Consider the following 21,064-nt stretch of genomic DNA (forward strand, 5'->3'; position numbering starts at 1 on the left):
AACAATAACAGTACAGAGTAAAGTGTCACAGCTACAGAGAAAGTGCAGTGCAATAAGGTGCAAGGTCACAAGGTAGATCGTGAGGTCAGAGTCCATCTCATCAATAGTCTTATCACAGTGGAGTAGAAGCTGTCCTTAAGCATGGTGGTACGTCCCCTCAGGCTCCTGTATCCTCTACCTGATGGAAGAGGAGAGAAGAGAGAATGACCCGGGTGGGTGGGGTCTTTGATTATGCTGGCTGCTTCACCAAGGCAGCGAGAGGTAAAGACAAGAGTCCAAGGAGGGGAAGTTGCTTTCCGTGACGCGCTGGGCTGTGTCCACAACTCTCTGTAGTTTCTTGTGGTCCTGGGCAGAGCAGTTGACATACCAAGCCGTGGTGCATCCAGATAGGATGCTTTCTATGGTGCATTGGTAAAAGTGTTGCTAACCACCGGGCTGTGGGACATGGCCAGTAGGCTATTACTATACTAATGATAGAGTCATAGAGTCATACAGCACGGAACCAGGCCCTTCAGCCCAACTCGTCCATGCCGACTGTGTTGCCCAGCGAGCTAGTCCCATCTACCCAGGTTTAGCCCATAGCCCTCTAAACTTCTCCTATCTATATAGTTATCTGGATGGCTTTTAAACATTGCTAATAGAGAGAGAAGAACAGATAGATAGATGACAGTCATTTCTGATTCAGGCAGCTTACCTATAACTGGAAAAGCTTGAACCAAGTACTAGAGGACATGCATTTAAGGTGAGAGGGGGAAAGTTTTAAAGGGGATGTGCAAGGCAAGTTGTTTTACACAGAGTGGTGGGTGCCTGGAACAGGCTGCCGGGGATGGGGGTGGAGGCAGATACGATAGGGGTGTTTAAGAGGCTGTTAGATAGACACATGAACGTGCGGGGAACGGAGGGATGTGGATCACGTGCAGGCAGAAGAGATTTAGTTTAATTCGGCATCGTGTTCAGCACAGACATGGTGGGCCGAAGGGCCTGTTCCTGTGCTGTACTGTTCTGTGTTCTGTGTTTGGAAGGCTGCAATGGGCCCAGACAGATGAGGTGGTTTTTAGAGTCAAACAGTACGGAAACAGGCCCTTCGGCCTAACTCGTCCCTGCCGACCAAGTTGCCTACTTGAGTTAGCCCCATTTGCCCGTGTTTGGCCCACATCCCTCTAAACCTTTCCTATCCACATACCCGTCTTTTAAAGGTTGTAACTGTACCCACCTCTCCCACTTCCTCTGGCAGCTCGTTCCACGTACCCACCACCCTCTGTGTGAAAAACCTGCCCCTCAGGTCCCCTTGAAATCTTTCCCCTCTCACCTTACACCTATGCCCCCTAGTTTTAGACACCCTGACCCCGGGGAAAAGACTGTGACCACCCACCTTATGCCCCCCCATCATTTTATAAACCTCCATAAGGTCACCCCTCAGCCTCCTACGCTCCAGGGAAGACGGACCCAGCCTTTAGGACTTCACTTCCTGGAATGTCAGAGATTGAGGGGTGACCTGATATAGAAGATCATGAGGGGCAGAGACAGAGTGAAAGCTCAAGGTCTTTTTCCCAGGGAGGTGGGGCTAAAAAACAAAACGGCATAGGTTTAAGATCAGAGGCGAGAGATTTAAAAGGGCCATTAGGGGCAGCTTCTTCACACAAAGGGTGGTGCGTATTTGGAATGAGCAGCCAGAAATAGTGGCTGAGGTGGGCACATTAGCAACATTTAAAAGCCATCTAGATAAGTACATGGATAGGAGAGGTTTTGAGGTGCTATGGGCCAAACACAGGCAGATGGGACTAGCTCACTGGGCAACACAGTCGGCATGGACGAGTTGGGCCAAAGGGCCTGTTTCGGTGCTGTATGACTCTATGACTCCACCCAGTCTCCAGTCTCAAGTGTGGGATACTCCAGAGAGAAGATAGGAAGGATGTCAGTAAGATTGAAAAGGTGCAGAGAAGATTTATTAGAATGTTGCTGGGTCTTCAGGAGTTGAGTTACAGGGAAAGATTGAACAGGTTAGGACTTTATTCCTTGGAGCGTAGAAGAACGAGGGGAGATTTGATAGAGGTTTACAAAATTATGAGGGGTATAGACAGAGTTAATGCCAGTAGGCTCTTTCCACCTAGATTAGGAGAGGCACAGATAGAGTAGACCATCAGGGTCTCTTTTCCCAGGGTGGAAATGTCAAATACTAGAGGGCATACTTTAAGGTGAGAGGGGGAAAGTTTAAAGGAGATTTATGAGGTAAGTTTTTTTTACACAGAGAGCGGTGGGTGCCTGGAACAGGCTGCCGGGGGAGGCATTTAGACAGGCACATGAACAGGCAGAGAATGGAAGGATACGGATCATGTCAAGTTTAAATGGGCATCATTGACATCTTCTCGCTGCTACCGTCGGGCAGGAGGTACAGAAGCCTGAAGTCCCCACACCACCAGGTTCAGGAACAGCTACTTCCCTTCAACCATTCGGTTCTTGAACCAACCGGCACAACCCTAACTACCTCAGTATAGCAACACGATGACCAGTTTGCACTACAGTGGACTTTTTCTTATTCTGTCTGGGTTCTTTCTTGTAAAAATTTGCATAATTTTTGTTGAATTCATGCTTCAGTTGTTCCCGTGATGCTGCTGCAAGTAAGTTTTCCATTGCACCTGTGCACCCATGTACATATGACACTAAACTTGACTTTGAAATGGGTGAGTCCTCATTTGGGAATTATGTCTGTTGGTTTGGGATTTGCTGCAAGGGGAATTTCTCTCTGCCTAATGCTCCCCCGTTGATCCGGGCTACAGACCCCACCCAAAGTGTTTTGCCACATCAAGGGATACTGCAGCAATGCAATTTATGGTTGTCAGGGTCACTATAGGGATGCCTCCTCCACACAGGCCAAGAAGACGGCAAGTGGGACCTCTCAAACCCTCCACTTCTGGATCGGGAACGAGTCCACGCAGGACGAGCAGGGTGCTGCTGCCATGTACATCACCCAACTGGACGATTACCTGGGAGGGAGCCCCACCCAGTACCGTGAGACACAGGGCCACGAGTCTCCAGAGTTCAAAAGTTACTTCAAGAACGGCATCGTGTGAGTAGTATTGGGGGAAGGGCCTTACCCCAGTGGCTTGGTGCTATCTGTCTGAAATGTCACAGCCATATACAGTAAACGGCAGGACCCTTAGGAGCATTGATGTACAGAAGGACCTTGGGGTGCATGTCCATAGCTCCCTGAAAATGTCAACACAAGGTAGACAAGGTTGTAAAGAAGGCGTACGGCATGCTTTTCTTCATCGGTCTGGGCTCTGAGTACAAGAGTCAGGAAGTCACGCTGAAGCTGTATAAAACTTTGGTTAGGTTGCATTTGGAGTGTTGTGTGCAGTTCTGGTCACCCCCATTACAGGAAGGATGTGGAGGCTTTGGATAGGGTGCAGGAGGTTCACCAGGACACTGCCTGGATTAGAGAGTTGTAGATATAAAGAGAGGTTGGACAAACTTGGGTTGTTTTCTCTGGAGTGTCAGAGGGTGAGGGGAGACCTGATAGAGGTTTATAAAATTATGAGAGACATAGGGTAGACAATCAGAATCTTTCTCGCAGGGTAGAAATGTCAAATAATAGAGGGTGTAGGTGTAAGGTGAGAGGGGAAGAGTTTAAGGGATATGTGCAAGTTTTTTAAAAGAAAGAGAGGTGGGTGCCTGGAAGGTGCTGCTGGGGAGGTGGGTGGAGGCAGGTACGATAGTAGCATCTTAGAGGCGTTTAGACAGACACGTGGACGGAGGGATATGGATCATGTGCAAGCAGATGGGATTGTTTTAATTTGGCATCACGGTCGGCACATGTATGGTGGGCCGAAGGGCCTGTTCCTGTGCTGCACTCTTCAATGTTCTACATTCGGCCCATTGCTCCCTGCTAGGAAGGCCAATCCAATTGGTCCCACTCTCTAAATTTCTCCCCTGATCCTGGAAAATTCTTCCCTTTCGCATTCTTTCTCTGACTTCCCAATGGACAGTCGCTGTTGAAGTTGCTCCCATGTTTCAGGCAGTCTATCCCAGACCAGTGTGATCTCCCCACTCACCCGCTTATCATTACACCCATTCTTTGATCTATGGAGGGACACATCCCTGGAAAACATTTTGTTAAGCCAAATTCCGGGGAAGACTGGACAAAGGATATTGTGGGAGGTTCTGTACAAGGTATCCCACAGGTGGAGAGTGGCAGGTTATTCATTACAGCGGTAAGTAGCTTCATAAGTCAAAGGCATGTATCCCAAAGAGTCAAGGGGTTTAGCAAAAAATTTGGGAATTAAATACTTATTTTGGCATGTTGGCCTTCGTCAGTCAGAGCACTTGAGTACAGAAGTTGGGATGTTACGTTGCAGTTGTGCAGGACGTTGGTGAGGCCACATTTGGAACATTGTGTTCAGTTTTGGTCGCCCTGCTATAGCAATGATGCCGTTAGGCTGGAAAGACTACAGAGGAGATTTATAAGGATGTTGCCGGGACTTGAGGGACTGAGTTCTGGAGAGAGGTTGAGTAGATTAGGACCTTTTTCATTGGAGTGCAGGAGAATAGGAGTGACCTTATAGAGGTGTATAAAATCATGAGGAGTATAGATACAGTAGGGTGAATGGTGCATAGTCATTTTCCCAGGGTTGGGGAATCAAGAATCAGAGGCCATAAGTTTAAGGTGAGAGGGGAAAGATTTAACAGGCACTTGAGGGGCAACCTTTTCACCCAGAGGGTGGTCAGTATGTGGAACAAGCTGCCAGAGGAAGTGGTTGAGGCAGGTACATTAACAACATTTAAAAGACACTCGGACAGGTATACGGACAGGAAAGGTTTAGAGGAACATGGGCCAAACATAGGTAAATGGGACTAGCTTCGATCTTGGTCAGCATGGACCAGTAGGGCCAAAGGTCCTGTTTCTGTGCTGTATGACTGTATGACCCTTTATATTAAGGAATTATTGCAATACTGAATGGTGGGATAGGCTTGAGGGGCCAAGTGGCCTCCTCCCGTTCCTGTTTCAGCCTGGAGACCTGTGACTCGTGGTGTGCCACAGGGATCAGTGCTGGGACCTTTATTATTCATTAGTTATATAAACAATTTGGATGCGAATGTACAAAGCACGGTTAGTAAGTTTACAGATGACACTAAAATAGGTGGTTTCACAGACGGTGAAGAAGGTTATGAAACATTACAGGGGGGGTTTGATGATTCAGGAATGGCAAAAGGTGTTCAATAAATGCGAGGTGTTTCATTTTGGGAAGTCAAACCAGGGTAGGACTTACACAGTGAACGGTTGGGCCCTAGGGAGTGTTGTGGAACAGAGGGACCTAGGAGTACAAGTATATAGTTCCCTGAAAGTGGAGTCATAGGTCGACAGGGACATGCATTCAAGGTGAGAGGGGGGAAAGTTCAAAGGAGATGTGTGGGACAAGTGTTTTACACAGAGAGAGGTGGGTGCCTGGAACGGGCTGCCGGGGGTAGGGGTGGAGGCAGATACGATAGTGGTGTTTAAGAGGCTGTTAGACAGACACATGAACATGCAGGGAATAGAGGGATGTGGATCATGTGCAGGCAGAAGGGATTTAGTTTAATTGGGCTTCGTGTTCAGCACAGACATTGTGGGCCGAAGGGCCTGTTCCTGTGCTGTACTGTTCTGTGTTCTCTGTATTTTCTTGTGTTCTTGTGAGGCTTGATGTTAGCTTTAGTGTAGAACACCTTGGGATCTCTGGGAATATGAGGAACACTCCATAAATGGACAGTGTCCTGGTCAGTGTTGACTTTGGGTTAGAAGTGGCCTCTGGAGCAGGAGAAGGAACAGAAGTTGGGGGCAGGAGGGTGGGGGCAATGTAGGTAATAGGGGGCCTTAACGCCCTCCACCTTGATTTGCTGGCTGTCAGTAACCATGGCGATGCTGTGATTTTTTTTGTTGTTTGGCAGATACAAGAAGGGAGGTGTGGCCTCGGGGTTCAAGCACGTGGAGACAAACGTGTACAACATCCGGCGACTGCTCCACATCAAGGGGAAGAAGAACGTGATGGCCACAGAGGTGGGAGGGAGTGTGGTGTCGGGGGCGGAGGTGGGGGGTGGCAGTGGGGTCCACTGTACGGCCAAGCAACCTGGAGCTTTCCGCTGAGGGCAGGACCGAACTAATATAACCATTCACTGAAATGAGGTAACTCAGGAGGGAACCAGCAACCAGCAAAGGTCTGATTTAACTAGTCGGCAAATGAGACTATCTTAGGTAGACATCTTGGTCGGCACGGACGAGTTGGGCTGAAGGGCCTGTTTCTGTGACTCTTTGACTCCAGCAGAGCCGTTAAAGGTTTAACTGATGAAGACCCTCCTTAACCAATATCTTAACTATTAACTGCACTGATTTAATTAAAGAGGGAACTAACTTAAACCATGAGGGCTGGCGTAACCAGTAATGGGCCCTTCTTAACCATTAACTCTACCGATTTAGTTAATGAAGAAACTAATGCAAACAGTGAAGGTCTAACCAGCACTGGTTCTGGCTTAATAATTGAGTGGCTTAATGGGTAAGGGAACTAAGTTCACCTGTGAAAATCTAACCAGTAATTTTACTAACTTAACCTGTGGAGGACTGACATAACTAGCTAGGAACCAACTTAACCTGTGAAGATACTAACATAAGTAAAAGGAAGCCAATTTAACAAGTACTAACTAACTTAAACAGTAATGATGCAACATACAACAAGCTGGAGGAACTCAGCGGGTCAGGCAGCATCTGTGGAGGGAAATGTACAGTCGACGTTTCAGATCGAGACCCTTCATCTGGATGCATGAAGGGTCTAAATGGAGGGTCTCGATTCGAAACGTCGACTGTCCATTCCCCCCCCACAGATGCTGCTCGACCCGCTGAGTCCCTTCAGTAGGTTGTTTGTTGCTCCAGATTCCAGCATCTGCGGTTTCTCTTGTGTCTCCAGGTAAACAGCAGCGGTACTTGGTTAACTATCAACAAGGCTGACTTTACCAGCAATGGGACAGAGTTACTGAAATGGATCGGGACTAAGGGGAGAATATTTGGCTCCTCAAATCTGCACTATCATTAAATGAGATAGCACCTAACTTCACATACCTACCATTTCCCCCATCTCTGGCTAACAAAATTCCGTCAAACGACACGGCATCAAATCCCGACGGGGAAGAAGAGACTTCTGATCTTCTACACGCTTGCTGTAGATACGCCTTTAAACCTCATTCCTTGAGGGGCCTCGTCTGACCCTGGGTCTCTGCTTCCTGCTCCCCAAGCAGTGAAGTATTTTCTCTCCCTCTCCTCTTTGTCTGTACGTTAACCATTGGACAGTGAGTGGTTGAAAGATGCTCCTGGTGTGCACGAGAACACAAGAAAATAGGAGCAGGAGAAGGCCACTCGGCCTCTCAAACTTGCCCCGACATTCAGTATGATCATGGCTGATGTACCCCAGACCTACCCTGTGTCAGTTCCCTGAAGCCACCACTTCTACACTTGAAAAGGGTGCAGGAGAGGTTCACCAAGATGCTGCCTGCATTAGAGTGTATTAACTATAAAGGAGAGGTTGGACAAACTTGGCTTGTTTTCTCTGGAGCGGTGGAGACCTGATAGAAGTTTAAAAATTATGAGAGCATAGATAGACAACTGGTATCTTTTTCCCAGGGTCAAAATGTCTGATACCAGAGGGCATGCATTTAAGGTGAGAGTGGGAAAGTTCAAAGGAGATGTGCGGGGCAAGTTTTTTTACACAGAGAATGGTGGGTGCCTCGAATGTGTTGCCAGGGGTGGTGGTGGAGGCAGATACAATAGAGGTGTTTAAGAGGTTCTTAGATAGGCTCATGGATGTTCAGAGAATGGAGGAATACGGACATTGTGTAGGCAGAAGGGATTAGTTTAGTTAGGAGTTTAATTACTAGTTTAATTGGTACAACATCGTGGGCCGAAGGGCTTGTGCTGTGCTATTCTATGTTCTATGTTCTGTGTTCTATGTTCTACGTTCTTCCTTGTTCAGGTGGAACTTTCCTGGAACAGCTTCAACATGGGCGACGTTTTCCTCTTGGATTTGGGCAAGGTCATTGTCCAATGGAATGCGCCACGGAGCAACAGGACGGAGAGGTTAAAGGTCAGAGGGACTGGGGTGGTCGTTCCCGTCGGTGCTCCCCACCCACCCCCCCACTGTTCCCTTCCCCGTCCCCAGAGCCCCTCCGACCTCCGCCCCCAACCCTTGTTCCCCTTCATTGTTCACCCTCCTGCTCCCCCACAATCCGCTGATCCCAATTACGCCAGAGAGCTCTGTCATTGACATGGGCACCATTGGAGCAGGAGACCAGATGAGTCCAGATTATAGGGGAACCTAGGCAACTGGACAAGTGGACCAAGGACTGGCAGATGGAGTTTAATTCAGATAACTGGGAGGTGTTGCGTTTTGGTAAGACAAACCAGGACAAGACTTAATGGTAGTAAATGGTAGGGCCCTGGTGTGTGTTGTAGAACAGGGAGACCTGGGGGAAGGTACAAAGTTCCCTGAAAGTGGTGACACAGGTAGACAGGGTGGTGAAGAAGGTGTTTGCCACGCTGGCCTTCACTGGTCAGAGTATTGAGTACAGGAGTTGGGACGTCGTGTTCTCAAGACGGGAAGGCCACATTGGGAGTACTGAGTACAGTTCTGGTTGCCCTGCTATAGGAAGGATGTCATTAAACAGTACAACAAAAGATTCACGAGGCTGTAACCGGGACAGGAGGGTTTGGGATAGGCTGGATAGGGCAAAGTTTTCCCTAGGGCAAAGGAGGCTGAGGGGTGACCTTACAGAGGTTTATAAAATCATGAGGGATGTAGATCAAGTGGATGGCCACAGCTTTTTTTCCCCGGGGTAGGGGAGTCTCAAACTAGAGGACAAAGGTTTAAGGTGAGAGGGGAAAGATTTAAAGGGGACGTGAGGGGCAACTTCTTCACGCAGAAGGTGGTGGGTATACAGAACAAGCTGCCAGAGGAAGTGGTTGAGGCAGGTACAATAACAATATTTAAAAGACACTGGGACAGGTACACGGATAGGGAAGGTTTACAGGAATGTGGGCCAAACGCGGGCAAATGGGGCTAGCTCAGGTCGGGATGGGCCGGTTGGGCCGAAGGGCCTGTCTCCATGCTGTACGACTCTGTGAATGCAGCCTGGAGGACGTGCAGAGAACTGGGGGGGGAGGTGGGAGGAGGAGAGAGGTCAGTGCTGGCCACAGTGACACCAGTGTCTTGCTCCCTCTCTCACACACAGGCCCTGATACTCGCCCAGGACATCAGGGATCGCGAGCGCGGAGGCAGGGCCCAGATCGGCATCGTGGACGGGGATCAGGAGGACCAGCACCCCGAGCTGATGAAGATCATGACGGCCATCCTGGGGGAGCAGAGAGGCGAGTTGAAGGAGGCCACACCTGACCAGAAGGCCGACCAGCTGCAGAAATCCAACATCAGGCTCTACCAGTAGGTGTCTGTGAGGCGTCTGGCCTGTCCACTGCCATATCACAATGACAGCACCCGCCACCCGGGTTCGATTCCGCTGCTGTCTGCAAGAAGTTGGTTTATTATTGTCACACGTCCCACCAGGCTCAAGGACAACTCCTATCCCGCTGTTATAAGACTATTGAACGGTCCCCTAGTGCATCTTATCACACTAGGGGACTGTTCAATAGTCTTATAACAGTGGAAAACTTGCTTTGTATGCCGTCCATACAGGTACAACAATGACATTTAGAAGACATTCGGACAGGTACATGGATCGCAAAGGCAGAGGGGGATATGGGCCAAACGCAGGCAAATGGGATTAGCATAGATAGGCATTAAATTAAATTGGTTTATTATTGTCACATGTACTGAGGTACAATGAAAAACTTGTCTTGCATACTGTTCGTACAGATCAATTCATTACACAGTGCATTGAGATAGTATAAGATAAGATTTCTTTATTAGTCACATGTACATCGAAACAGTGATATACATCTTTTGCGTAGAGTGTTCTGGGGGCAGCCCGCAAGTGTCGCCACGCTTCCGGTGCCAACATAGCATGCCCACAACTTCCTAACCCGTACGTCTTTGGAATGTGGGAGGAAATTGGAGTACAAGGGAAAACAATAACAGAATGCAGAATAAAGTGTTACCGTTACAGAAGAAGTGCAGTGCAGGCCGACAATAAAGTGCAAAGGCCATAACAAGGTCGATTGTGAGGTCAAAAGTGCATCTTATTGTATTAGGGGACCGTTCAATAGTCTTATAACAGCAGGATAGAAGCTTTACTTGAGCCTGGTGGGACGTGCTTTCAGGCTTTTGTATCTTCTGCCCGACGGGAGGGGGGAGAAGAGAGAATGTCCGGGATGGGAGGGGTCTTTGATTATGCTGGCTGCTTTACCGAGGCAGCGAGAGGTAAAAACAGAGTCCATGGAGGGGAGGCTGGTTTCCGTGATGTGCTGAGCTGTGTCCACAACTCTCTGCAATTTCTTGCGGTCCCGGGCAGAGCAGTTGCTCTGTGAGCCTGTTTCCATGCTGTATGACTCTGTGACTCTATGACTCTTGCTTAGGCATTAGTGAATTAACTGATGAAGACGCCAACTCAGGGTGTGAGTGACAGACCTAAACTGAGAGGTTGGGCAGACTAGGACTTTATTCCTTGGAGCGTAGGAGACCGAGGGGTGACCTTATAGAGGATCTGACCCTGAATGCTACAAACAGAGCATCAGCATCTAGGCTACATCCAAAGACCTGATCATTGTGAACAGCTCTAAAAGAATCATAGATAGGGTAAATGCACTCAGTCTTTTCCCCAGGGTTGGGGAATCAAAATCTAGAGGACTTACGTAGGTTTAAGGTGAGAGGGGAAAGATTTAAAAGAGACCTGAGGGGCAACTTTTTCACACAGAGGGTGGTGCGTATATGGAACGAGCTGCCAGAGGAAGTGGTTGAGGCAGGTACAATAACAACATTTGGAAGGTACTTGGATAGGTACATGGATGGGAAAGGTTTAGAGGGATACGGGCCAAACGTGGGTAAATGGGACTAGCTAAAGTGGGCATCTTGGTCAGCATGGACCAGTTGGACTGAAGGGCCTGTCTCTGTGCTGTATGACTGTGCTGGAGTCCTCCAGCGTAGAAACAGGCCCTTCAGCCCACCAAGTCTGTACTGACCATTATTGACCCATTTGCACTGATCCTGCACTAATCCCATTTTATTCTCCCCACATTCCCAGCAACTCCCCCCCACCCCAGATCCTACCCCTCACCTTCACACCAGGGGCAATTTACAGCTGCCAATTACCCCACCAACCCACACGGCTTTGGGACGTGGGAGGAAACCGGAGCACCCGGGGGAAACCCACGCAAACTCTACACACAGACAGTGTGGCAGAGGTCAGGATCGAACCGGGGTCTCTGGAGCTGTGGGTCAGTGGCTCTCCCAGCTGCGCTGCTCTGCCTTCCCCAGAGCAGAGAGGGAAGAACTTTTGGATCGGGAGAGCAAGTAAAAAAAACATGGGATTTAGGAATTTTCTGTGAAACGGCAGGGGCTGACGTTGGGACCACGGCCGTGTACTCACTGTCCCTCCGTCCCGACCAGATTTAACCTGGATTCTTTTCTCTTTCCAGTGTTTCTGACACCACGGGGAGTCTGATGGTGCAAGAAGTGGCCACACGACCGCTGACCCAGGACCTACTGAAGCACGAGGTGAACAGCAAGTCCCAACATGGGGCTGATTCCGATAGGGAGGGGCTGGACTCCAGCCAATTATTTCCAATCCTGGACCCAGGGTGACCATTCCTGATCCTGGTCTCCAGCCATAAGACCATAAGATGTAGGAGCAGAATTAGGCCATTCAGCCCATCGAGTCTGCTCCACCGTTCGATCATGGCTGATTTATTTTTCCCTCTCAACCCCATTCTCCTGCCTTCTCCCCGTAACCTTTGACACCCCTACTAATCAAGAACCTATCAACCTCTGCTTTAAATACACCCAATGACTTGGCCTCCACAGCCATCTGAGGCAATGAATTCCACAGATTCACCACCCTCTGGCTAAAGAAATTCCTCCTTATCTCTGTTCTAAAGGGACGTCTTTTTATTCTGAGACTGTGCCCTCTGGAGCTAACTGTCCAACTACTGGAAACATCTTCTTCACGTCCACTCTATCCAGGCCTTTCAATATTCGGTAGGTTTCAATGAGATCCCCCCCTCATCCTTCTAAACTCCAGTGAGTACAGGCCCAGAGCCAGCAAACGCCCCTCATACGTTAACCCTTTCGTTCCAGGGATCATTCTTGTAAACTTCCTCTGGACCCTCTCCAATGCCAGCACATCTTTCCTTAGATATGGGGCCCAAAACTGCTCACAATACTCCAAGTGTGGTCTGACCAACACCTTGTAAAGCCTCATTATTACATCCTTGCTTTTATATTCTAGTCCTCTCAAAATGAAAGCTAACATTGCATTTTCCTTCCTTACTACCGATTCAATCTGCAAGTTAACCTTTAGGGAATCGTGCACTACGACTTTCAAGTCACTTTGCACCTCCGATTTCTGAATTTGCTCCCTGCTTAGAAAATAGTCTACGCCTTTATTCCTTCTACGGAAGTGCATGACCGTACACTTCCCTGTGCTGTATTCCATCAGCCACTTCTTTGCCCATTCTCCCAACCTGTCCAAGTCCTTCTGCAGACTCCCTGCCTCTTGATTCTCAACCCTGGATCCCACGTGACCATTCCCGATCCTGGTCTCCAGCCAACCACTCCCAATCCTGGATCCTGAATCCCATTCCTGACCCCAGTCTTCGGCTGATCATTTCCAATCCTGGATCCCACGTGACCGAGAAGACAGCTGATCCTGAACTTCAGCTCACCAATCCTGATGCCGGAATCCGGGTGATTCCCAATCCCATGCTCCTGGTGTCCTTGAACCGAAAGAGAGGGAATGAAATGATTCCATTACCCGGATGAAACAGCCATGACTGTGAATTCCTGAATCCACAGCGGGCTGTTGCTTCAGATCCGGCTCTGTGCTGTGAGTACAATGTAAAGGGGTCAGGATGGACTCAGTGGGCCGAAGGGCCTCTTTCTGTGCTGTCTCTCTCTATGACTCTTTGACCTGGGGGTGGGCACTCGTGATCCCCTACAAACAGTGTGTTTTTGTCCCTCCTCAGGATTGCTATATCTTGGACCAGGGTGGGGTGACGATCTTCGTCTGGAAGGGGAAGGATGCCAACAAGGAGGAGAAGCGAGCTGGGATGAACAGGGCCTTGGTGAGTACTTGGATCAAACACTCTGGCCTCAAAGGGATGCCGCTGGATCTTGGCAATGTCCAGCGGTCTCGAGAAGCAGTGTGCCTCGGTTGATGTGGGGCCCAGAGGCAGTGGGCTCCCAGCTTCTTGAGCTGCCGGCTCGCAGTTCCAGCAACACGGGTTCAGTCCTGACCTCCGCAGCTGTCTACTGGAAGTTAAAGCACAGCAGAGGCTATTCCACCCACGGTGGGTTGATGTACTGGTTTATTATTGTTCATGAGTACCGAGACACAGTGAAAAACATAGAACGTAGAACACTACAGCACAGTACAGGCCTTGCGGACCACAATGTTGTGCCGACATTTTATCCTGCTCTAAGATCTATCTAACCCTTCCTTCCCACGTAGCCCCCCCCCCCCCCCCCCCCCCCCCCATTTCTCTATCATTCATGTGGCTATCTAAGAGTCTCTTAAATGTCCCTAATGTATCTGCCCCCACCACCTCTGCCGGCAGTGCGTTCCACGCACCCACCACTCTCTGTGTAAGACACTTACCTCTGACATCCCCCTTATACCTTCCTCCAATCACCTCAAAATTATGCCCCCTCGTGTTAGCCATTGTCGCCCTGGAGAAAGTCTCTGACTGCACTCGATCTATGCCTCTTATCATCTTGTGCACCTCTATCAAGTCACCTCTCCTCCTCCTTCTCTCCAAAGAGAAAAGCCCTCGCTCACTCAACCGATCCTCATAAGACATGCTCTATGATCCAGGCAGCATCCTGGTAAATCTCCTCTGCACCCTCTCTAAAGCTTCCACATCCTTCCTATAATGAGGCGACCAGAATTGAACACAATACTCCACAAGTGTGGTCTAACCAGAGTTCTATAGAGCTGCAACATTACCTGCCAGCTCTTCAACTTAATACCCCAACTAATGAAGGCCAACACACTATAGAACAGTACAGCACAGAAACAGGCCTTTCGGCCCACGATGTCATGCTAAACTAATTAAGTTAGCAATTAAATGCCTAACTAAACTAATCCCTTCTGCCTACACAATGTCAATATCCCTCCATTCTCTGCACATTTCATGTGTCTATCTAAGAGCCTCTTAAACGCCTCTATCGTATCTGCCTCCACCACCACCCCTGGCAGCACATTCCAGGCACCCACCACTCTCTGTGTAAAAGAACTTGCCCCGCACATCTCCTTTGAACTTTCCCCCTCTCATCTTAAATGCATGCCCTTTGGTATTGGACATTTCAACCTTGGGAAAAAGATACTAGCTGTCTGTCTATGATCTTATAAACTTCTATCAGGTCTCCCCTCGGCCTCCGCCGCTCCAGAGAAAACAACCCAAGTTTGTCCAACCTCTCATAGCTCAGACCCTCTAAACCAGGCAGCATCCTGGTGAACCTCTTCTGCACCCTCTCCAAAGCCTCCACATCCTTCCTGTAATGGGGTGACCAGAATTGAATGCAATACTCCAGCTGCAGCCTACCTGGAGTTCTAGCTTTTGTTTGCATGCAAAATCTTTTATATTGCAGAAACTTTATCTGCATGCTATCCAGACAGATCATTCCATACATAGTTACATGCAGGTAGTAAAAGGAAAAACAGAATGCAGAATAGAGTGTTACAGTTACTGAAAGAGTGCATTGCAGGCAGACACATAAAGTGCAGAGGCCACAAAGAGGTAGAATTGGTATTGGTATTGGTTTATTATTGTCATTTGTACTGAGGTACAGTGAAAAACTTGTCTTGCATACTGTTCGTACAGATCAATTCATTACACAGTGCGTTCAGGTAGTACAGAGTAAAAACAATAACAGAATGCAGAGTAGAGTGTCACAGCTACAGGGAAGTGCATTGCAAGTAGACAATAAGGTGGATTGTGAGGTCAAGAGTCCATCTCATTGTACAAGGGAACCGTTCAATAATCTTATCACAGTGGAATAGAAGCTGTCCTTGAGCCTGGTGGTACGTGCCCTCAGGCTCCTGTATCTTCTGCCTGATGGGAGATGGGAGAAGAGAGAATGACCTGGGTGGGTGGGGTCTTTGATTATACTGGCTGCTTCACCAAGGCAGCGAGAAGTGTAGACAGAGTCTGTGGAGGGGAGGCTGGTGTCCGTGACGTGCTGAACTGTGTCCACAACTCTCTGCAGTTTCTTACGGTCCCGGGCAGAGCAGTTGCAATACCATGATGCATCCAGATAGGATACTTTCTATGGTGCATCAGTAGAAGTTGGTGGAGATCAAGAATTAGATCCTAACAGCTCAGAATGCAGCAAAAAGCTTCCATATTTTTGTTGGTTAGTAAGGTTAGGTGGATAAGTGGTTGAGGTACAGACTAACCAAGGCCTAACTGAATGGGGTCTTTCTGTTCTTATCAGAGGTGAAGGTGAAGCTCCTTGCGAACTGGCTCCTTCCCAGCATTTTATTGTCCTCTGAGACCCCACCCACCCGGGACATTCTTTCTTCTCCCTTCTCCCATCAGGCAGAAAATACAGGAGCCTGAGGGCACGTATCACCCAGCTCAAGGACAGCTTCTATCCCACGGTGATAAGACTATTGAACCGTTCACCAGTACAATGAGATGGACTCTTGACCTCACAATCTACCTTGTTATGACCTTGCACCTTATTGTCTGCCTGTACTGCATTTCCCTGTAGCTGTGATTCTTTACTCTGTATTCTGTTATTGTTTTTACCCTGTACTACCTCAATGTATCTGCACTGTGTAATGAATTGATCTGTATGAACGGTATGCAAGACAAGTTTTTCACTGTACCTTGGTACAAGTGACAATAATAAACCAATACCAATACCAAGAGAGATTAGACAGTCTGGGTCTGTATTCCTTGGAGCGTAGAAGAATGAGAAGTGACCTTATTCAAACATATAAGATCCCAAGGGGGCTCCACAGGGGAGACGCTGAGATCTTCCCACCAGTGTCTCAAACAAGAGGACTCAGCCGCAAGATAAAGGCGATGGTCATTTAAAACTGAGGTGTGTTGAAATTTCTTCTCTGGAATTTCGGAAATTCTCTGCCCCCAAGGGTAATTTAATTGGTAAGTTGGTTTATTATTGTCACACGTACCGAGGTGCAGTGATAAACCGCATGTCATCCATACAGATCATTTCACCACGTCGGTGCATTGAGGTAGTACAAGGGAAAAGCAATAGCAGAATGCAGAATGGTGGCTACATAACTAAAAGGGGAGGTGGATAAATATTTGAAAGATCGGGGAACTGAGGGTTGTGGGGAACTGGCACAGAAGAGGCCAGTGATCATATTGAATGTCGGGGCAGGTTTGATGGGGCTATTGGTCTATTCCTGCTCCTGTTGTCCTGTGTTCTTGTGTCATTCTGATGTCTCCTTCCCGTTTCAGGGGTTTATCAAAGCCAAGCACTACCCTGACAGTACCAACGTAGTACTGCTGAATGACGGAGCCGAATCCGCCATCTTCAAACAGCTCTTCAAGAAGTGGACGGTGAAGTGGCAGACCCAAGGTCTGGGCAAGAAGCACACAGTGGGCAGGATTGGTGAGTGCTTGGTCTTGGTGCAGATGGTCGGTTTGATGCTATTACAGCGCCAGCGACCTGGGTTCAATTCTGGCCGCTGTCTGTAAGGAGTTTGTACGTTCTCCCCGTGTCTGCGTGGGTTTCCTCCGGGTGCTCCGGTTTCCTCCCACATTCCAAAGACGTACGGGTTAGGAAGTTGTGGGCGTGCTATGTTGGCGCCGGAAGCGTGGCGACACTTGCGGGCAGCCCCCCCCAGAACACTCTACGCAAAAGATGCATTTCACTGTGTGTTTCGATGTATATGTGACTAATAGTAAAGATATGTTAAATCTTCACACGGCTGAGAATAGAAGTTGGGGTGTTACTTTGCAGTTGTACAGGACGTTGGTGAGGCTGCATTTGGAACATTGCATTCCGTTTTGGTCGCCCTGCTATAGGAAAGATGCCATTACATTGGAAAGAATGCAGACGAGATTTACGGGGCTATTGCTGGGAATCGAGAGACTGAGTTATGGAGAGAGGTTGAGCAGGTTGGGACTTTATTCATTGGAGTACATGTGACTAATAAATAAATATCTAAAATATCAAAACATCTCTGCCGGGGCTCTTCCCACGGAGATAAACAGAAAACACTGGAAACATTTGGCACAGTTGCCTTTGACTTGCTCTTGAAGCCACAATATTTTTGTGATTAAAAACAAGCCCCCGTGGCCGCCTGGAGCTCCTGGTTGCCGGACATTTTAATTCCCCTGCCTGTTCCCACACCGACCTGTCTGTCCTCGGCCTCCTCCGCTGCCAGGGTGAGGCCAATCACAAACTAGAGGAACAGCAGCTCACGTTCCGCCTGGGTCGTCCGCAACCCGACGGCATGGACATCGAATTCTCCAACTTCCAGCAACCTGCTCCCCCTCCGTCCCTTTTCTCTCTCCTCCTGATCCACCCAGTCCCCCCTACACCCACCCCCAGCCCCCATCACCCTGTTTCACCCCCCTCCCCCACCCACTCTATCTGTCCGTCACCCACACCCCCCTCCCACTGGTTCCCCCCCCCCCCATTGTTCCCCTCCACCCTCCCCACCTCCCTTATTTGGTTCCAGATCCCACCATCTGCGGCCCTCTGTAACCTCCACCTCTCACCCCCCAGCCACTGTTCCTCGTCCCTTCCCCATCTGCCCGTCACCCCCCCCCCCCCACCCGGATCCACCTATCACCTGCCAGATCTTGCCCCACCCCTTCCCCTCCACCTCTCTATACCGGCCACCTCCCTTGTCTTCCAGTCCAGATGAAGGGTCTCGACCCAAAACGTCAACTGTCCATTTCCCTCCACAGATGCTGCCCGACCCGCTGAGTTCCTCCAGCATCTTGTTTTTGGCTCCAGATTCCAGCATCTGCAGTCTCTTGTGTCCACGGTAATTTTGTGCCTGGTCCAGCTGAGCTTCTGGTCATTGGTAACCCCAGGATGTTAATAGTGGGAAACTCAGCAAGAGTAATGCTGAGTTACGGGTAAATGGTTGTCCTCTCTCCTGCTTGAGGTGGTTATTGTCTGGCACGTTTGTGGCGCATATGTGGTCCAACCACGTAGACGCCACGGCCAAGAAAGCTCACCAACCCCTCTATTTCCTCAGGAGGCTAAAGAAATTTGGCAGGTCCCCTTTGACACTCACCGACTTTTACTGATGCACCATAGAAAGCATCCTGTCTGGATGCATCACCAATTGGTACAGCAACTGCTCTGCCCAGGCCCGCAAGAAACTGCAGAGACTTGTGGACACAGTCCAGCGTGTCACGGAAACCAGCCTCCCCTCCATGGACTCTTGTCTACACTTCTTGCTGCCTCAGTAAAGCAGCCAACATAATCAAAGACCCCACCCACCCGGGTCATTCTCTCTTCTCTCCTCTCCCGTCAGGTAGAAGATACAGGAGCCTGAGGGCATGTACCACCAGGCTCAAGGACAGCTTCTATCCCACTGTGATAAGACTATTGAAGTTCCCTTATATGATGAGATGGACTCTGACCTCACGATCTACCTCCTTTTGACCTTGCACCTTATTGTCTGCCTGCAATGCACTTCCCTGTAGCTGTGACACTTTAGTCTGTATTCTGTTTTTGTTTTTACCCTGAACTACCTCAATGCACTGTGTAATGAATTGATCTGTATGATCGGTATGCAAGACAAGTTTGTCACTGTACCTCAGTACAAGTGACAAAAATAAACCAATACCAATACCAAAACTGATACCAATACCAACGATCACTGATCACCCATGTTGTTCAGGTCTTGCTGTATGCAGACATGGGCTGCTTCACTTGCTGAGGAGTTGGGTGGAATGAATACGGTGCAAGTATCTGTAGATGTCCCCACTTCTGATCTTACGATGGAAGGAAGGTCACTGCTGAAGTGGCTGAAGATGTTTGGGCCCAGGGCATCTCCCCGAGGGACCCCTGCAGAGAAGTCCTTGGGTTGGGATGACTGGGTTTCCACCCGGGTGCTCCGATTTCCTCCCACATCCCAAAGGCGTGCAGCGTCGGGTAAATTAGCCGCTGATTGTGTGGGTGAGTGGTGGGATCTGGGGGGCGAGTTGATGGGAATGTGGGGATGGGATTAATGTCGGATTGGTGTAAGTTGTTAGCACGGATTCGGTGATCTGAAGGGAACTGTTTCCGTGCTGAGAAACAGAGATAACATTTCAGGTCTGAGATTCTTTGTGAGGTCTGGGATAGAGAGAGAGAAGTGGAGGTGGGATGGATGGCACCACACGGGTTGATGTGACCTTGAGACGTACACCCTGCCTCTCTGCTGGACAACGCTGCTGCTCACGGCATGGTTGCGGGACTCACCCCACAAGCCAGACTGCACTAATAGAGAGAGAAAATCAGAGATGGCCAGTATTGAATGGGTTAACATGGCAGTTTGATGTACATTGGCCTGGCCGTTTCTGTCAGTGTTTCCGCTGAAGTGTTTCCAGTACGTTCTGCCCTTGTTTCAAATTCCCAGCATCTGGGGCATTTTCCCGATGTTTCTCTCCCCAGAGAGTTCACCCTCTGCCCATTCTCTGTCACAGCTAAGGTGGAACAGACCAAGTTCGATGTGACCGAGTTACACGCCAGGCCTGAGCTGGCTGCTCAGAAGAGGATGGTGGATGATGCCTCAGGCAAGGTCGAGGTGAGTGATGCCCCCCACGCCCCCCCCCGCCCACCTGCCAACCCTTCATTGACGTCAGGGGTGGGAAGAACTTCTTGCGATTGTCCTACCCCTGCATTGGCTGGTGAGATGTTGTCTGCAGAGGAATGGTCTGACATTGGAGCATGGGAGAACGAGAGGTAACCATAACAATGTTCTGAGGGGGATGGACAGGGTGGGCGATGGGCAGGGGTTTGCCCAGTGCGGATACCTAGAACTGGAGGGCTTAGTTTCAGAATAAGGTGGTCACCCCCTTCAGATGGAGATGAGGAGGAGTTTCTTCTCTCCAGGGATGGTGAATTTTTGGAACTCCCTACCCCAGGAGCTGTAGAGACAGAGTTATACAGCATTTCCCACACCAGTGCCCCACTTCCCATGGCCCCATTGGGGCCCCACTTTCCATGCTCCCTTTCACACACCAGGGCCCCACTTCCCATGGTCCCATTAGGGCCCCACCTCCCATGCTTCCTTTCACACACCAGGGCCCCATTTCTCATGCCGCCACTGGGGCCCCACTTCCCATGCTTCCTTTCACACCAAGGCCCCACTTCCCGTGCTCCCTTTCGCACACCAGGGCCCCACTTCCTATGGTCCCATTGGGGCCTCACTTTCCATGCTCCCTTTCATACAAAAGGGCCCCGCTTCGCATGCTCCCATTGGAACATGTGGTTCACCAGAACCATCCCACTGTGTGACATCCAGAAACGGCGAATTAGTGGTTGCGGAGCACTAATGGATAACATCCAAATCTGGAAAATCTGCCAGTCCAACACCACTAAAGTGCAGAGTGTGCTGGATTTTCTGAGTTTTACTGTATATCGATTGAAAACAATTGGAATGAAACCAATTTATTTATTAATGAACTTGTTTGATGAAATGGACTGGGCAGGAGAATGAATGTTGAATTGACCGATGGTATTGGATCTATTGATTGGTCTGGTGAGCAACTGAAATGCAAAAAAACACAATCTGCTGGAGGGACTCAGTGGGTCAGGCAGCATCTGTGGGGGGAAGTGGACAGTCGACATTTCGGGTCAAGACCCTTCACCGGGACTGGTGAAGGATCCAGATGAAGGGTCTCGACCTGAAGCATCGACTGTCCACTTCCCCCCACAGGTGCTGCCTGACCCGTTGA

General features: G+C 49.3%; 1 protein-coding gene across 2 annotated transcripts in view; it reads left to right on the plus strand.

The window, feature by feature from the left end:
- Positions 1–21,064, plus strand: part of vill (villin-like) — an 81,553-nt gene that overhangs the window by 29,806 nt on the left and 30,683 nt on the right. For both annotated transcript variants that reach the window (XM_052015392.1, XM_052015393.1), the window contains exons 4-11: positions 2,871–3,067; positions 5,923–6,031; positions 7,992–8,102; positions 9,247–9,452; positions 11,603–11,681; positions 13,148–13,246; positions 16,616–16,769; positions 19,811–19,911. In XM_052015392.1, the coding sequence (XP_051871352.1) occupies positions 2,871–3,067; positions 5,923–6,031; positions 7,992–8,102; positions 9,247–9,452; positions 11,603–11,681; positions 13,148–13,246; positions 16,616–16,769; positions 19,811–19,911 (1,056 nt within the window). The remainder of the gene's footprint in view (positions 1–2,870; positions 3,068–5,922; positions 6,032–7,991; positions 8,103–9,246; positions 9,453–11,602; positions 11,682–13,147; positions 13,247–16,615; positions 16,770–19,810; positions 19,912–21,064) is intronic.

This window comes from Pristis pectinata, chromosome 5, assembly GCF_009764475.1.
Source record: "Pristis pectinata isolate sPriPec2 chromosome 5, sPriPec2.1.pri, whole genome shotgun sequence".
Taxonomy (NCBI): domain Eukaryota; kingdom Metazoa; phylum Chordata; class Chondrichthyes; order Rhinopristiformes; family Pristidae; genus Pristis; species Pristis pectinata.